Raw genomic sequence first — 19,855 nt, 5'->3', positions numbered from 1 at the left:
CCTTTGAATGTTTTAGAGAAAATTATCCCACAGAAATTTCAGGTTATTAGTTCTTATCAGTAATGAAACAACAATCCCTCCATTGATGTCTTAATGAATAATGCACTTTTAGAAATCCACTGACATATTTGATACATTTGCTAGATGTTCATCTTTTAATTTTATGTTTTATTTTTTTCAGTTTAGTAGATTGTCACATAAAACATTACGTTTGTTTCTTCAAAAAGAACACTGTATCCTTTTGTTTACTCCTGCTTGTTCACATTTCTAAAACTTCTAAGTACTAGGCTAAATTAATTGACTATTATGACAATTATGGAAATTAATACAAGGAAAGAATATATGGTGTCCTCTTTTCTCATGTTGTTATTCATCCTGCTAGGTTAGTTAGAACAGAAATAGAATACAGCAGTTGAATATAGTGGCTGTCCAAATGTGTAAGATGACAAAAGACACACAGAAGTGGTATTTTTACTTGGCCTCTTTCCTTCTCACAAGGTGACCTGCAACTGCTTGGAAGAAGGGAAGCAATTTATCCATTCTCATCACAGTTCCTTGATTTTGGCAAGGCCCTCTTGTCTGCAAAGGTCATTGTAAGAGTACAACAGCAAGTCTAAATATTGTAGAATGTTCACGTGAAAGACACTCTGAGCGGACCTTGCCATATCTCCCCACTACACACCCCTTCATACACAGAAACTACCTTAACCCTCCTACATGAATGTTCTCAAGTAACCTTTCTTCATAGGCTTCTTGGTTGTTGCATAGAAAAATGAAATTAAAAGGGTATATCTAAAGACTTGAAAGCTAAACAGGTCTTTCCACTAGTTTTTTCTCAGAACAGACTAGTACATAGGGAAAACTCCCATTCTCATTACCTTCCAGGCTCTGAAAAATAACCCACTTAGAGACAGACTTTTTTTGTATACTGATGATTTTTTGAAATTCAGATATTCCAGGATGGACTATTCCAGTCAACCAGTTCACAAAGGCACCTTAGAGGAGAGCTTTCTCCTAGTGGAGAGGATACTCTGTGGGAATGGAATCAGAATCCAGCATAGACATTTGCTGGATGAGGAAGTGAAGGGCAGGGCAAAATAAGGGGAATACAACATGAATTAGAAGCACTCCAGAAAAAAGTTACTACACCATCACGATCATAATTTTGTCTCTGGCTCACCGTGCTATTTATAGCCAAGATGATTCTCATGTTCAAACCACCAGCCAAATAGTGTGATATATCTGTGCTTGGCAGGAGTTTTCTGAATCTGTGGTCTCTCCGGGAGCAACTGGGTTTTTCTTTTTTAAATCATTCAAAATTGCCTTAGTCATTCTAGTGTCAGTTTACATCTCAAGCTTTAAGCACAGAGAAAGATTTTTATTATTGAAAAATATACAGAAGCTCCAAGGTTGCGGTACGCGGGCCTCTCACCACTGTGGCCTCTCCCACTGCGGAGCACAGGCTCCGGACGCGCAGGCTCAGCGGCCATGGCTCACAGGCCCAGCCGCTCCGCGGCATGTGGGATCCTCCCGGACCCGGGCACGAACCCGTGTCCCCTGTATCGGCAGGTGTACTCTCAACCACTGCACCACCAGGGAAGTCCGGTGGGCATATTCTTACATCAAATGAAGATAGAATGTACTTTAAAAATATTTTCTAGATGGGAAGTGTGTCAATATTATTTTGTTATCATATTATAAACCCCTTTGGGAGTGCATTGTTTATAGTCTGTCTAGTAAAGATTTCTTTTTTGTCAAACTGAAAATGTTTTTATTTCCAAACAGAAATGCACTCTTTCGCTATGCTTATGGCATTACAAACAAATCAGTTGTATAAGATACAAAACAATTCTTTGTTTTATCTGATAAATTATTTTATGGTTTTGCAAGCTCTTAAATATTTTTAGTAATTGTCATAAATAGGCTGTTGTCAGACTATGTATTCTTTAATTTTTAGAGTAGTAAAGTTTAAATAAATGAAGTTCCTGTAGGTTTTAAAGCAATATAATAGTATAACAAGGGTCTAGAAGCAATAGAATGCACTTATTTTAATTATTAATTAGTCGGCAATATTACTATGATCTTTGATCCAGGGAACACAGGCTTACCACAGCCATCTCTCCCTAAGACGTTCCAAAAGAAAAATGTGTGTACAAAGAAGGGAAATGTAACCTTTTACAGTCACTGGGGCTTCAAACCCCAGCCCTTGTAGAGTTTAGTGAGCTGAACAGGATCCTGTGGAGAACTCCCGTATATAAGTGAGGTTCCTCCGCTTTTACTTCCGACTCTCAGGTCCAAACTGAAATTTGAGACTTTACTTAAAGACTGAAAACAGTAACAGCTTGCATAAGAGGCTAGAGAAGAATTGACCTAAGGTGTTCCACCTTGGCTTTTTTTGAGTGTAACAGCTGCCTACAAACATGTGTGAGAGGAGTCAAAATGGTAGACAGCAATTGATTCTCAAAGGGCTATTGATCGAACATGTTAGGATCATGTGATATGCTTGTTTTTGAAAGGAAGATTTTAGGGCTCTATGCACTGAATCAAGATGCCCATGTGATTTTCAGGGAACTTAAATTTGAGATATAGCCATATTTTAAAATCACTTGGGAACTTGGTAAGGCAGTATAAAATTAAAATAGTAATTAAAGAAACAGACAAATAAGTAAATAAATACATGTCAGAGGTCCTGATTGAGCCTACAGTTGTAGAAGTTTCCATAAAGATTAAATGAAGATTTTCCCTGTAGTACTTTTGCATCAGACACCAGAACTTTCGGTCTTATTTTCATTGGGGTATGGTGAAATGTGAGATAAAATTTATAGGTCCACATACACAAATGAATATCCCTAGATCTTATAGATCTTAAAGCCCTAACTTAGTCAACTAACCTAGTCAAAAACCTTACCAGTGTTCCCAGGTGGAGAACTGGATGGAAGGTTTTGTCAATATTCCCACTTCTTAGGTTTTCTTAAAAAACATGGAAGACTGTTATTTGAGAGCAACATTATCAGAAATATGTACATACATATGTGTGTGTGTGCATAGAATAATCCATAATTAAATTTCAATTAATTAAGAACAGTGAAATGTCAAGAAGATTTGATCTTGACCTATGAACAGTAGCAGACTGAATTTATTATGTGCAGAATATTCACATTTGTATACATGCAATCCTTTGTTATGCTACAATCATAAAACATTTTTAGTGGCACTCAGCCTGCCCATTTGATAGTAGTATTATACGTAGCATCAATTACCAGAAGCTAGCTAAGTCTGCTACATGACACCAGTGTTTTTTTGGATATACAGTACTGTCATGGAGGCTTACTGGTCATCTTTGCTAACCAGTAAGACTACAAAGAAAGATTTTCCAGAAATTCGAGTGTGGACATAGCTCAAGCATGAAGTAGCCAGACCCAGAAGGGTGTCTTTCAAAGTACTCACATTATAACCACCCAAGGAGTTTGATAAAAAGGGAGATTTCTTATCCCTGTCCAAGATATATGAATCAGAATCTTTGTGGGGAGCATGTGGGAATATGCTTTATAATAGGCTTTCCTGCTGAGTCTTATGTAAACTAAAGTTTGAGAACCACTGCCCTATCTGGTGGCCATAATTTTTGAAAGTTACCTGTCATTTACTACTGGTATATAGAGAAATGGCTTTGCCATTTGTTTTCCTTCCCTCCTCCTTTCATCCACACTTTGTTCCTTGTTTCTCTTCTCCCCTCCCCTTGCCTCCCCCCATCCCCCTTCCTTCCTAAGGTATCCGATGTTTGTGAAAATTGGTCAAACAGGTCCTAAGAACTAGAGATTAAAGACTATAGTTTAATAGGAGAGACAGGCAAGAAAACTGGCAAATACAAAAGTATGTTAATGCACTATAAGAGTGTACTCAGTCAGAACCTTGCTAAAGTAATCAATTTGCCTCAGTCTGACAAGAAAATGTGTCTAAGTCATACGCTAAGTGAAAAACAAAGCAAATCAGAGCAAACATCTCTTTGTTTAAACCACTGCCCATTTTAAAAACCTCGCCGTATCTAAAAATATATATCAGCTTATTTATGTATGTATTATATGTAAATGTTGATAAATTCTGGAAGACTGTAGATCACCTATTCACAGCCCTCATTCCTATTAACAGGGAACCACAATTGATGAGTGAGGAGGATAGGTTGTGGCCCTTTATATATCTTTATATGACTGGCAGGAATGCATATCAATACCAATTATCTGTAGGTAAGCTTGCTTAGATATGAAAAACCTTTAAAATGCACAAATAAAGATGGCGTTCACATAACTTAAGGTGTTCATGTTATACATTCACAAAAATTTATTTCTGCTTCATTTTAATGTCCAAAACAACCCCTCCGTAAATATCTATAAAATGGGGATTAAAATCATGGCACATTCATTTTATTTGTAGAAAATATTTATGTAAAGCAAAGATATACATAGCCTATTGAAATTGAAAATACACAAAATTCACAAGCCTATTTTTGAATTCTTCCATATATCAGGAACTGATCAAACATTTAGCAATGTACGAAACAGACAAATTTACAGTGTTTACCCTCTCATAGAATTTAAAGGTCTGGTGAAGAATGATTCTCAGACATTTGTTTCAATAAAGGGTTAGGTTTACAGATGCATAGAGAAAGGACATTTGTTTTTTACATACAATATAATTCCATTTTTATTTTTAAATATTATAAATATAGGAAAAATGCAAAATTATCAGAATTATCAAGACTAAAGTGTGGTTTTACCTTTTTAATTGCAACGTTTAATTTACACTTTAAAATAAAACTACAATTAATTAGATTAACATAAGACTTGTTTTTTTCTTCTAAAGTTTGCTGACATGAAATATTTCTTGGAGTATAAAATCCATTGATTATATATTATCAAATGAGAAGATGGAAACACAAATTATTAATTTTTAAAAAACTTTTAAATTCTTTCCCCATCTATCACTCCAAGCAGGAGATTTTCTTTAAACTATTTTTAATAACAGTAATACAACTAACAGTTATTGAGTAAGACATTTTCTTGCAAGGCATTTTTTGTAAGTATTTTGAATATATTGTATCACACAGTTGAATGTATTTGAATTGAATTTGAATGTATTGTTATCACACAATCAAGATGTCTTGTAAATTGTCATTTACTGTGATTAAGGGAGGGTAAGGGACTTAACAGGTGTTGTGAAGTTGGTTAGATATAGACTGGGAGACAAATACCACTCTGCTAAGCCACCTTTTCATTACAGCATCATTTGCTTTTGCAGTAGTGTGTGACTTTCTTACCAAAAGAACATTTATTCATTCAGTACTTATTGACAGACTATTCAATGTTAGCTACTACAATAAGCCTGGAAAGTCAACATTAACAGAATTGTCACACATCCGTGATATCTTGAAAGTTATATTCTAGTGGAATAATTCTGACAATAAATTACAAGTATAATAAACAAATTTTGAAATATTTTATCTGTTAAGTGCTATAAAAAAAGCAAATTACATTGTGAATTCCAGTGCTGGGGATATAATTTAAATGAGGTGGTCAGTGTAGGCCATGTGGAAAAAGATATGTAATTCATGTGGACATTTGTGGGAATAACATCTGAGGTAGAGGGAACAGCCAATGCAAAGGTTTTGAGGTAAGAATATGCCTGATTTTTAGTGGAACAGCATATAGTATGGTCAGAGCATATTTAGTGAGAAGGAGAATATGATAAAAGCAGTAAGAGGTCAGATCCTGTAGACTTGAGTCAAATTGGAAATCACTGAGAGGTTTTAATGAGAGAAGTGACTTGATCTGACTAATATTTAACAAAATCACTGAGCTGCACATAAAAGAATGGGCTACTGGCAAGGGTAGAAGCTGATGGAGAAGTTTAAATCATCCAGGTGGCAGATGATAGTGGGTTGGCCCCTACCAGAGTGGTAATAGTGGAGGAGGTGAGAAGTAGTTAGATCCTGCATATATTTTGAAGTTATAGTCAATAAAATTTCCTCATAGATTAGATGTGAAGTGTGAAAAGAACCAAGGAGTAAAGATGACTCCAAGATTCTTGGCCTGGGCAACTGGAAGAATGGAGCTGCTATTAAAGTGGGAAAGACTGTTTGTGGAATAGGTTTGTGAAGTGGGAGATGAGAATTTCATTTTTTCAGAGGTTACATTTGAAATGTTTATTAGATATCAGGTATCTAATAAACATATCATTTAATAGTTATTTTAAAATAATTATTACTGTAGTTACCTAATAACTATAATAATTAGATAATAACTATCTTTATAGTTATTCTTTAAGCAGAGTTATTACATATACAGTTTTATATAGATTCTGGACTCTCAGAGCTCCAAGCTGGAGATAGAAATTGGGAGTCATTATGTTACTGACATTTAAAAAAAATTTTTATTGGAGTATAGTTGCTTTACAATGTTGTGTTAGTTTCTGCTGTACAGCAAAGTGAATCAGTTATGCATATACATATATCCCCTCTTTTTTAGATTTCCTTCCCATTTAGATCACCATAGAGCATTGAGTAGAGTTCCCTGTGCTCTACAGTAGGTTCTCATTAATTATCTATTTTATACATAGTAGTGTATATATGTCAATTCTAATCTCCCAATTCATCCCACCCCCTCCCTTCCCCCCTTGGTATCCATAACTTTGTTCTCTTTAAATATAAGTTCATCTGTACCATTTTTCCAGATTCCACATATAAGTGATATTATACAATATTTGTTTTTCTATTTCTGACTTCACTCTGTATGACAATCTCTAGGTCTATCTACATCTCTGCAAATGGCACTATTTCATTCCTTTTTATGGCTGAGTAATATTCCATTGTATATATGTACCACATCTTCATTGTGCGTTCCTCTATTGATGGACACTTAGGTTGCTTCCATGTCCTGGCTATTGTCAGTAGTGCTGCAATGAACACTGTGGTGCATATATCTTTTTAAATTATGTTTTTCTTCAGGTATATGCCCAGGAGTGGGATTGCTGGGTCATATGGTAGTTCTATTTTTAGTTTTTTGAGGAACCTCCATACTGTTCTCCATAGTGGCTGTACCAATTTATATTCCCACCAACAGTGTAGGAGGATTCCCTTTTCTCCACATCATCTCCAGCGTTTATTGTTTGCAGATTTTTTAATGATGGCCATTCTGACCAGTGTGAGATGATACCTCACTGTAGTTTTGATTTGCATTTCTCTAATAATTACTGATGTTGAGCATATTTTCATGCATTTGTTGGCCATCTGTATATCTTCTTTGGAGAAATGTCTATTTAGGGTTAGTTACTGAGATTTTTAAAACCATGAGATTAGACTAGATTAGCAAGGAAGTGAGTAAGAGGAAGAGAAGATGACTAAGACCTGACTCCAGGGCCACCCCAATTTTAAGTTGGAGAAGAAAGGAGAAACCAGAAAATTAGAATGAGAAGAAATGGATAGTAGTATTGGAAGAAAACCAAGAGAGAGTGTTGTCTTGAAAGACTAGTGAATAATGTTTTAAATGCTGAAGGTAGGTTAAGTAAGATATGGATTAAAAATAAATATTGCGTTTAGCATTGTAGGAATTACTGGTAATTTTGACAAGAACAGCTGTATTTGAGTGGTGGGGCAAAAGCCTAACTGATGTGGCCTTAGGAAAAATTGGAAAGAATGAGTGTAGACAAAAGCAAACACAAAAATGTAAAAAGTGGGCACTATAGATGCATAATAAATAATTCCTGACTTTCCAGGAAAATAGTTATTTATTTCTTCTTTCCTAGAATGTATTTAAATGTCTTGATAATCTTTCCTATTTTCTTTCTTCCCCCTAAATTGTATCTACTTTAAAGGGTTCGTACTAGAGATCATGGAATTTATTACATTGCTTGCCACAAGCCAGTAGGACAGAAGTTAGTCTGTATTCTCCGTCCTCTGGTTCAAGGAGCTAAGAGGTTATCAGTATTTGCTTGCCTTAATATTGAAAATGGAGTAGCTTGTTTCTTTTAATGTTTTGCTCTCCGAAGTAACTAAATAGTATATTTTGTATACTTCTCCCATTTTGGCTTTAGTTTTACTTTGGTCTCATTACTGAAAATGGGACTCATGCCCAGAAATTCTCCAAGCAAAACCTGGCTTTTAAATATAATGTTTAATTTGTAACTACAGACTTTGTAGATATAAATAAAGTTGTCTTATGGGATTAGATGATTTTTTAAATACTACCTTGTTTCACTTGACCTGCTTTTTATGCTTCTCATCTCATTTACTAGCAACTACAGGGGAACAGAATAAGTAAGACTTTTGAGAATTCCTATTTATATTATACAGAAGAGAGGATTGGATGATAGTTTCGTGTATGAACCTTCTAAAGAGAAAAGCATGATAATTTGTTTTAAGTGACATATTTTATCTCTAATTCAATCTGGATTATCTACTTTACTAATTTTCTTTCCTGCCACTAATTTTTCCCATCAATCTTAAATTTGGATGTTCATTTGCGTTCTCTAAATTAGAGAATCATGTGGTGAATTTCCCTGTATAGGCTCTCGTAAATCAGGAGACCTGAGTCTGGGGCCCTACTCTGTCTGTGACTTACATGTGGTATGGCCTTAAACATAAAACTGACGTTTTTATTTTTGCATAAACACAAAAGTATATGTTTTCATATTTAGAGGGGCAAAATAGCATAGAGATTAAGAATGTGAACTTTGGGGACAGATACGTGGTTAGCACATACAAAACACCCCAAAGAGGACAAAATATGTAGTAGCAATCCAAAAATATTACTCATATTAACAACAAACTAATGTTAGAGAAATAATAGAGCCTTTACATGTTATTTTTAAAGATATGGGCAAATCAACTGTTTCCATAGATCTAATTTGAGTTTTCTTTCTCTTTTTGTTGGATCACTTTGTTTCCATCATGCAAATAATACATGTTTTTCTGGCTTCCCAACTTGCAGTAAAAATTAACAACATATGAGCTGAATGTAAAATAAAAGCTTCTTTCATTGTTACACAATTTGCTTTTTGTTTTCCTCTCACCATCCATAAATTGCGTGTGTTTATTGGAGGAAGGGGACAAATGATAAAATCTGTGACTTTTCATAGCATTATTAGTATGTCCAGGACATAACATAATGACTTTCAGAACAATTAGATACAAAATAAAGGGAGAGAGAAAAAGTCCTGTTCAAAATGACTAGCATGTGTGAACTGTTCCTGATTCAATTAGATCCAGGTCATTGGGCTGGAGCCCGTTATGGACCAATTACTTTCCTACAGTGAAAGATGATGTTTTCTAGTCATGGACTGTACCTTTTCCCCTGGTCAACTGTGTCCAGAAAGCCTGCTGTATGTCACAGAGGGGACTCCTAGAAGAACATCCATGTCTCAGCACAAATTAATCACAACCACTGGATACAGAAACAGCTTATCCATGCTGATGGTCAGGAGCACATATGGTTATGAGTGAAGGATACAAAGTTACAGAAAAGGCTACACATTATTCCAGGACTGTTGTCTTTAATGCAGAGCAGGGGCTCATAAACATTTTGTACCATTAACCACTCTAGCAATCTGTTCTCAGATGAAAATTTAAATGCATAAAATAAACTATATAACATTATAAAGGAAATCTAATATATTGAAATAGTTATCAAAATATTTAAAAAACAAAGACAAGTAGTTTTTTTCTAAATAATGCTTTATATAATATTATTTAACAATGGGTTTATTAATTACCATAATTTCAGTGCAGTAATTAGCATAAATTATATTTCAAAATTTTTTTTAGTATTACTAATAACATGAAGTGATTTTTCTTGGTGCAAACTCACTGGTTCTGCCAAACATTACTGTGATTTGTCACATACCCTCTCAATTGATAGAAAAAAAAACTAAATTGATAGAAAAAAACTAAATTGATAGAAAAAAAAACTAAATTACTAAGTTACTAAATTACTAAAAATTACAACTAGAAAAAAGTGAAAAATTATCTTCCAGAAGCCCAATAATGAACAATCAGAGATATCTATCTGAACTGCTTATAAACCTTCATGGCCAAATGTCACTGCTTCATGTAGGAAAGCACTCCAGGATTTAAAATAAAATATTTAACTTTTAGTTGATTTCAAAATACAACTATTGCAGCAATGGGGGAACATATCAATTAAAAAATGACAGATTTTGAATCTATTTGTGTATATATATATATATATGTATATATATATATATATATATACTATTGAATTATGTTAATGATTTATTCTAAAGTTTGGAAGAGATTTTCTAGAAATCAGTTGTGATAAAATCTTCCCTTAAATAAAATTTTTGGATTGCTACACAATAAGATGCATTTTTTAAAAAACAGAAAGTCAAGAGTTGGTGTTAAGGGTTGGTGTTCACCCATTCATAGCATGACCATGTGGAGATTTCCTAAGAAAATTTATTGGAAATATAAATTGTCATCAAATTTTTAAACTGAATGGGAGGAAAAAAACAAGAAAATAAACATACTCCTAATACAGGAATATTAATTTTACTCGAATAACATATTTATGGTTAAATAATGTTTACATTTCTATTTCTACTAAAAATAATTTATTGAAATTTTCTCTGTCCCATATAAGAGTCTTTAGAGGACTTTTTGTGGGCAACAAATGTAGCTTTAATCTATTAATTGTATGTAGAATTATGAGTTATTTGGGGATTTAATTACTAACGTGGAACAAGAAGATGTGGAAGAGGCAAAAATAAACACTGCATTATTTGAGTTATGAATATTTGTCTCTGTTTTCTATTTAAATATTTTATCAGTAATTCACTCAAATATCTTCCCTTCTCAGTTTTCTATCTAAATGTATTTAAGTGTTGTTATTTTTTCTAATAATATGCCATGACAGATACAAAAGTTTATTGCAATGATTTTTTTTTTCTTGAAATATACACTGGGTTTGAGGACAGGAAAGCAAAAATTGATGAAGCCTCTCTGGACTTTTATTTCCTCATGTTTTCTAAGGGTCCTTTACTTTAAAGTAGTTCTTTCTGTAATGATACCAGATTAAAAGAGAATTCCTACATATAGTATGAAAAATAGCACCCCGAAAGGATTCCATAACATACAATGTTTTAATCTTTTATATTCTTTTTTAGGCTGAACAGGACAATGGTCATCCTCTTCCTGCTTTTGCCAGTCTGCATATTGAAATACTGGATGTAAACAATCAGAGCCCATATTTCACAATGCCCAGTTATCAAGGCTATATTCTGGAATCTGCCCCAGTGGGAGCAACTATTTCTGACAGTATGAATTTGACCAGCCCTCTAAGAATTGTAGTTCTGGACAAGGATGTAGAAGATGTAAGTTAAATATAATTTTTGCTCTTATTTTGCTAACACATCTCTTGTTATATTTATGCCAGTGGGAGATATTACAAAGACATGGTTGCATGAGCTATAGAATAGAGAAAAAAGTCAGTATAAATGAAAGTCTTAGGGTTGTAATTTAATTCCATATCAAGGTTATTATAAAAAAAGTAAATTTGAATTTAGCAACTGTTCTTTTTCAGTTTACAGATATTCAGTATAAGGAAGAAAATGTTTCACTTGCAGTTTGCTAAAGTACGAGGGCAGTCTTTTTAATTAACATTGGCTTTAAACTATGTAATACTAATAGGAAAAAATAATGGCATTACACAATAAGTATAAAAATCATGAAGGTAGCTCTGAAGTGTGATTTGGGGGACTTTTCTGACATTATGTTATTAAAGAAAACACATTTTGGGGCAGCTGACCCGCTCACACTTTTGCCAATGGCTATGTTGATGCTAACACTCTTCCATTCCACACATCATTGTCCTCTGTTTTTATGGTACTGACACTCACTGAAGGAGTGGGAAATTGTCCAGATTGGGCAGATCAGAGTATTTTACCTCCTTAGCTAGAGTGATTGCTCCAAAGAGTGGACAGAAAATTTTTACCAGTCCAGTCAAAGTCCTCCCAGGAATTGAACGGAAAACAAAATTGGAGCTGGAGGACTTTGGCATCATGTATTAAAGAAGTGGAAATGAATCTGAAGCCATTGTAACCAAGTTTGCTGACATCATAGAGAAGGCCCATTGTCATTGGGAGAGAATGAAGCCTGACAGAGACATACAGAGAGGAGTCCTACCGAGTCCCAATTTTTTAGGCTGGAATATCCCCAGATCTATATGAATCCCTAAAGATTTTCCTTTTAGTCTCTGACCTAGCACAGTATTTCCCCAAATATCTTTTTTTGTTTTAACATACGTTAAGTCTGATTTCTGTCACTTGCAACTTACAAAGTCCTGACCCAGAAATGTCTCCCATTTCGATAGCATCTGATAAAACTTTGTGATCGTGGAAATACTCTGTAGCTATTCTGTCCAGCACAGTAGCCACTAAGCCTGTGTGGCTATGGAGCACTTGAAATGTAACTAGACTGAAAACATAATTTTAACATTTTGTTTAATTTGAATTATTTTAAATGTGAATGGTCACATGTCGCTAATTAGACAGCACAGCTCTAGAACATCCCCCAAAATTTCATTACATGGGATTTTGTCATCAGTTTAGTAAATTACAAGGGCACTTCCAGATTTTTTTTTTTTCTTTCTGGAAAAATTTTGTAACCCTTAGCAGAGGCTGTGATAACTCTTGTGTGCACTCCACTTCTCACCAGGTGTTTTATTTTACTCTTTATATCTTTCTCTGCTTTCTATTTTTTTCCTCATCCTACCTTTTTTGCCCTTCTTAGTCTCTCCCAGTTTCTTTCATCATGTGTTTTAACAACAGCTAATTCACACTGAGTTCTTAATACCTTCCAGATAATATAGTAAATGCTTTATCTTGCATTAATTCCCTTAAATTTCACAGCAAACATAATAGATGCAATTTTACATATTGCAGAAAGGGAAATTTAAATGCAATTTAAGTGCCTTAAATTTGAAGCAATTTTAAATGCCTTACTCTGATCACAGAATTAGTAAATGGTAGAGTTAGACCTTGAGCCAAGGTCTAATGGAAATAAAGTCATTGATTTTAATCACTAGTCTAGATAGCCCCTTTCTATTTTATACAGTCTGACTGTAGTCTGACTATGATAACAGCTGTTAATGCTATAGACTTTCTTCCTAGAAAAGTGCGTATACATACACAATTTCACATCCCACATCACAGAGTGTTTAGGGATTTCCTGAAGTTTAATGTGTTTCATGAGTCACAGGTCATTTAGTGAATACTCACTAGAAAACTCACAGAACCACATTAAGAAGTTTTATCCTGGCTAAGCTAATATATTTTGTAGGCCCAGTTATGTCCCACAAATTTTGGTGTGGATTTTATTTAATGTTTTTAATTTAAATGCATAATCATATTTTAAGCAGTGACTAGCCAGTTTGGAAATTTCTAATAGTTTAAGTCACATCTTCATGAACACAGTGGTTGGCACAAGCTAAATCCTAAAAAAAAAAATGTAGTTTTAGTTTTTCCATAATGGCAAAATTTATGTATTTGTACTTCTTGGTACATTTATATTGTTTAGTGGTTGCATACTAAGCCCTATGTTTGCTTGCATACATTCTTACTTTTCTGGATTGTCATTCACTTTAAAATTACAAATGTTAAAATTGCATTCTAAGGGACTTTGTAAAGGATAGTGGGACTTCAAGATATTACTGACTTAGGGTGGAGAGAGCTTCTGGGTCTGAAACCTTTGGAAAACACTACTTAGAATTCTGCTCTTGAAGATTTACAATTCAGTTAGCCTATTAAATACTCTGAATGTTTCCAAGGGATGGGACGGCACATTGTGGTTCTTAAGAGTTTGTGCTTTGGAGTTAGATAGACCTGGGCTTGACTGTTGGTTCTACCCTGTGATCGCTGTATAACACTGTGAGCCTTATATTTACCAGTTGCAGCCTTTTGTTCAAATGCCAGTGACCCAAAAAGATATATGGTAGCAGTCACTGCCACCTTGGCCTGCTCCTTCACTTGGGGCTGGTGGGGATGGGAAGGGAGAGAAAATTTCCCTTAGATAAAGCCATGTGCATGGAGAGTGCCATAATTACTATGTTTTATAGAAATGTCAAGTGATTAAACAATGTCTATCTGGCCATTTGTTTATTATTTAGGCCCATCCTCTTTCTAAAATCATCTGCAGTGAGTGATGGTCATTAGGTGCCTAGAAACCGAACAAGTATATCTAATCCCTAGTGACAAATTTTTCTAAAATATCATCTACAACTTCGATATATCTATACTTTAAATAAGTCCACAGAGTGTTAAACATCATTTAATCCAACTTCCTATACTATGTGAAATGTTATATTAAAATCCATTCTTCAGGAGTTGATGTTACACTTCATTGTGCCACTCAAGCTTGAAACCTAGGAGTCATCCTTGATTTTTTTTTTACTCAAGACAATTAAGAAATCTTTAAATTCTTCCTGTTTTGTCCTCTGAATATTTCTTGACTCTCTTTTTCTCTCCCCACTCTTACAACCTATTTGTCTTTTATTAAAATTGCCTCCTAGTCTTCTTGCTCCCATTTTTTTTTCTTACTCAAAACCATCTTTCACTCAGCCACTAGAATGATTTATTCAAAGCTCAAATCTTACTATATCACACTTCTACCTAGTATACTCTCATGACTTGCTGCAGAAAAAATTTCAAGCCTATGTGCATGGTTTTCTGCTACTTGATACCTGAACATTTTTGCAGCCTCATTTTCTGAAAATTTCTCCTTCACCTATTACATTTAGCAACTACTTGTGGTTTCATGCGTTACACCAAACTACTGCTTATCTAATTACCTTTGTTTGTTACATTTTCTTTTTTGAAATCTTTCATTTTCCATTACATGAACTGGCTTGAAGAACATGCTCAGTGTTTGGAATTCAGCTCAGGCACACCCTCATTTAAGAATCTTTTCTAGATTATGCATTCTCTCAGTTGAGTTGCATGTCTCTTTTTGGTGAATTTCTCTAAAGTTATATTTACATCATTGTGTGTGTCTTTCTCCCTCATTGAATTTAAATCGAGGATAGGTCCTAGATCTTAATAACTTTTGTATCATGAAGATCTAATACAGTTCCCAGAACTTAGTATGTTCTAGTAATTGTTTAATAAACTAATAAGTTCAGACACAAGTAAAGGAATGAGAATATCTGGCATATGTATCAACAGTTCTAATGGTATTGAATTAACTGTTTCACAATATGGCCCATTCCATGGTGGGACAACTAACTACTAGAAAGCTTTTCATCACATTGAGTTGAAGCGAGCATTCTTGTAACTCAACCATTATTCCTTATATCTTCCATTTGCCAGTATACAGAATAAATCTTTAGATTAGTCATTGATGTGTTTGAAGATGAATTTATGTCCTTCTGAATCATATTTTTTTTCCAGGCCAAGTGCTCTTCACTTCTCAAAAGTAAAATATGTTCATTGCTAGGTTATTTTAGGATCTGTATTAACAAAAGAAAACTTCAAGGCCCTTTTAGTTTGCAGGCAAGAATTTTACTACATGGTAAATTCTAGTAGTTTTTGAATGTCAGAATTAGTGAAATTAATCAGCATAAGGGTACAGGATTTAAGGATTTACATTAAGATTAAGGGCAAAGACACATCACCTCATACAGGTATTACCAATAGAAACAGAGATGAAGCATCAGGCATGAAAGAGAAGTAGTCATTCCAGGAGTTGGTTTTCTTGAGCACAGCTAAGCCACAGGGTAGATGCCAAGAAGGGGACAGACTTGGATCTGTTTATCCAAAAATGAAGTTGTTTTCTTCCTTCAATTCAGTAGAAAGTAAGGCAGAGTTTTAGGAACTAGTAGCAGAGATCGGTGATTTGTGGTGTTATTAGCAGTTTAGATTTTGAGTCAGAAGGAATATTAAGGGTCACAGTAAAACTGAAAAAGAAAGTAGACAAAAATATTTGTACTAATGTTCCTTCCTATAGAGATCAATATATATTTATACATGCATATGTAATATATATATGAATCATATTTATAATTTTTTTAACCATTCTTACTTCACAGTTTCATAACAGTCCAGAATATACATAGAGCAGGTAATGCAAAAGAGGCATGTCTGAAACCACCAGGTTTTCAGCGGCAGAACCACTAAAAGTTGCTTATTGAATTCTAGTTATAAAAAAATAACGGGGAATAATAATCAACAGGTTATGCATTTGGCTTGCAGAAAGGCAATGATCCACTTATAATTCCAAGTCAGTTTGCATCCCTATATAGTGTTTTGTTTCAAAATAAAGGTATCCTTGAAATTTAATACAGTACACTTATAAAGGTATAATGTACTTATATGCTTTATAAATATTGTTATACTATCATATATATGTTATGATGTTTCAAAATACTAAGAAAAAAATACACCTTCGAAAAAGTTGTTAGTTTAAATAAACTGGAAAAGGTTTTTGTTTGTTTTGTGGTTCATTGTTTTTTTTTCTAGTGTACACTTGTATGCCATATATATATTTGTGGTCATTTATATTTACATTTTTTAATTTAATGTTTAATTTGCATATAGGTTCCACCTGGTGGAGTTCCTGTAGGTACTAGGTGTTAATTTTGTGTTTGCTCTTTTGTTAATTGCTGTGGTTCATTTTCTTGTTCTTTTTCCTTTCTACAAGAAAAAAAAAAGGCAATTACTTCATTATCACTTATAAAGACCTAAAACTATTAAAATATATGTAATTTAAATTTATTACATCATATTATTGGTTATAGTAGTATGAAATTGTGGAGAATCCAAACTGCATGTGAACTTAAACAAAGATTATTTAATTATTAATTTTTTTAGCCCATGGAGCATTGATAATTCATTATTGCATTCTTTTAGAAAAATTCTAATCTTAGGGTTGAACCCTTTTAAACAAGGTACTTCAGAGAACTACTGTCAACTAATTCAAATTGGCAGATGAGATTAAATTTTTTGTTATTTTCTTGTTATGCTTTGTAATTTATATGTATGCGCATAAGTATGCATATGTATGTGCACATATACATTTCTGTGTTGTATGTGCATATATATGAGGATGCATATAATCTTGTGTGTGTATGTATGTGTGATGTCATCTTTTGAGTCTCATTGGAAACCCATAGTTGGTTTTAAATCCAATAGACTGTCATGTTTGAACATATTTATTCTATATGATGAGATTTTAAAATTTTACATTCATGTGTTTACCTTTGTGTTTGTATATGTGTTTACTTTTGCATTCACTTTATTTGTGCTGTGAATAAATATCAGTTTGTTTTATACTCCCAGAAAATAATACACAAATTAACAAAGTAATATATTGTGCTTTTGGTATATGCTGAATGTATACTTTAGAGTAAAATAATATTTCTTTATGTTGGGGAAAAAGATTGTTATATTAATCAGCCTTCTGTGTATATTTTGATTTAGAAAACTAATATTTAATTTAAATAAATTTATAGACACAAGGACTACATAAAATATACTGTCCCTATCAGAATAATAAGCCAGAGCATTATCTTCCATTTACACTCATAGTACACCACACCTGAAACTAGTATTATCCTTACAAATGAATCTAAGGTATTAAACTTTGAGTGATAACCGGCTGAACATTTCCAAATCTGCCTTCTTAAATTCTTATACTTAAATACCCATACATTTACCAATAGCATCTATGCATGTTATATACATATATAAATTTTAGAAGGTTATTATTTTAAATATTAATAAACTTCAAAAGTTATATTTTAATCAGAAATTAACTGTGCAAAGCAGATTGGAATAAGCTGTAAGATGCCATGTACAATACTAACATTATGCATTCTGTTATTTTTTTTACATAAAGCAGCCTGCAGTTCTGGGAAATGTTATTTTAGTCCCTAGCTAGTTTTTATAAAAGGACTTGAAATGGAGACAAATTATCAAAAGGACTTTAGTGTTTCTGGTTATCAAATATGAGAGAGCCTGTTTATGAAGTCCTGGTGTGTATATCATCTTCGAATGGGAGTTGCTTGGCAATGGAAATCTTGTCGCTTTCATAAATTTGTGAAATAGTGTGGTTTGTGATACAATCATACCACAGTCACATATACATACCCAACATTCATTACAGTATTGCACTATCTCAGTACCTGACATTAAAAAAATGCTTAAAACGTGGTGAGTATATGAATGAATATATCTAACAAATTTACTAACAGAAGCTACAGTTGAAAGGAAGAAGAGAAATTGAGAGAGGATTAGTCATAAGGGAAGTAGAGAATGACTGAAGGATTTGAACAAAAGGAAAGAAGTAAATATTTGGCAAGCAAATCACATAGCAAAACTTGCTCAGCTTGGATTACTCGTAGTGTAATATGAGGAAAAGAAGCTGTGTTTGTTGGCACCATTGTTGGTACGTTCAGAGAACAGAAAAAAATATATGAATTTAAAAGCCTAGTGACTTTACTTTGATAGGTAAAATCAAGGGTAAACACTAAAAAGGCAGACACTCATATTTATTTAGCTTTTTTTAATTAATTGAAACTGTATGCTAACATTTGTGATCATTTAAAAATAATAATTGAATTAGATTACAATTGGCTCTAAAGTATAACAAAAGAAGAATCCCAAAAATGTGGTTTAAAAATATGTTTTAATGTATATTTTATAAATTACTTTTTAAAAGAATTTAACTTTTTATTAACTAAGCTATTTGATTAACCAAAATACCCCACTTCCTAGCCATGCTGAGAAACTGGGGTCATGGCACTGAAATGAAAACAGCTGAATGCCCATTGGAAAATATCAGTGAGAAGCCTCTTGATTTTTTTACAACTCTTAACAACTTTGATTATTTTATAAGTGGACCAACAGATATTATTATCTATAGTATAAATTTTTTTAGTGTTCCGAGATAAATGTAGCACATTGACCTTATATCAAAATCATGGGCAAGGAAGCTGCCATGATATAGCTAAATATTATCTCCTAATAAGATACTGCAAATACAGAACTTGTGTCAGGTTCAAATGAAACCATTCATTCCAAGGTTATTTGAAGTATACACATATTGAAACTTTAGGGAGATGTAAAGTATCTTGTGGATCAAATCATGCCAACCTTTTAATGTAGTAGCATGCATTTCAACTTTCTCACTTCTACATAGAAATTTTTTAAATATGAGTTCTAATTTTTTTTTTCTTTTTAATCGACAATGTGTTTAACAATTCCTGGCTCTCTACTCCGCCCTCAGCCTTTGATATCAGACTTAGAAATCTGTGATATTAAATCACATTTCACACCATAATATTTTAAAAGTTGCCATAATCTGTAAAAAACCTTACCTCGCTGTATCATCCCTGTATCTATTTTTTCACAGCCTTCCTGGTAGTCCACTCTCTCTCAACATTCCCATTTTATTTGCTGCACCTTCCTTGCTATTCCACTATGCAGATGCCAATCCAAGCCTACCCATTTTATGTCTTTGTTCTTTCTCTGAATTGTAGAGATTAATACCTTGTGTTTCAGAGATGGCAATAAGATTGTGAAGGATTTCCAAGGCCTAGTTAATTACCTGTGTTTTGAACTTTTGCAGTCACTTCCTTTTTATGTATATATCATTTTTTTCTAAACCCTTTTTTCAGACACGTGTCAATTCATATATTTTGAATCTAATCATCTGAAATATTTTAATTAAAATAAATGTTAAGTTTCCCCTTGGAGAATCTTTACATTAATATAAGAAAGAGCAAGCACATTATTTATAGGTAATGAATTATATACATAAGCAATTTTATTTCTATTTTACATTAAACATGAGAACAGG

At 33.3% G+C, this 19,855-nt stretch overlaps 1 protein-coding gene across 17 annotated transcripts in view; it reads left to right on the top strand.

Annotated features, from left to right (window-relative positions):
- PCDH15 (protocadherin related 15) overlaps positions 1–19,855 on the top strand; it is a 724,552-nt gene that overhangs the window by 413,176 nt on the left and 291,521 nt on the right. For 15 of the 17 annotated variants that reach the window (XM_060034587.1, XM_060034586.1, XM_060034585.1 and 12 more), the window contains one exon: positions 11,170–11,376. In XM_060034587.1, the coding sequence (XP_059890570.1) occupies positions 11,170–11,376 (207 nt within the window). Of the gene's footprint in view, positions 1–11,169; positions 11,377–16,593; positions 16,615–19,855 lie in introns of all 17 variants that reach the window. The other 2 variants (XM_060034583.1, XM_060034584.1) reach the window with 1 other exon arrangement.

This window comes from Delphinus delphis, chromosome 16, assembly GCF_949987515.2.
Source record: "Delphinus delphis chromosome 16, mDelDel1.2, whole genome shotgun sequence".
NCBI classification, from domain to species: Eukaryota; Metazoa; Chordata; class Mammalia; order Artiodactyla; family Delphinidae; genus Delphinus; species Delphinus delphis.
The sequence above is the reverse complement of the archived record's forward strand: the minus strand, read 5'-3'. Positions and strand labels throughout refer to the sequence as shown.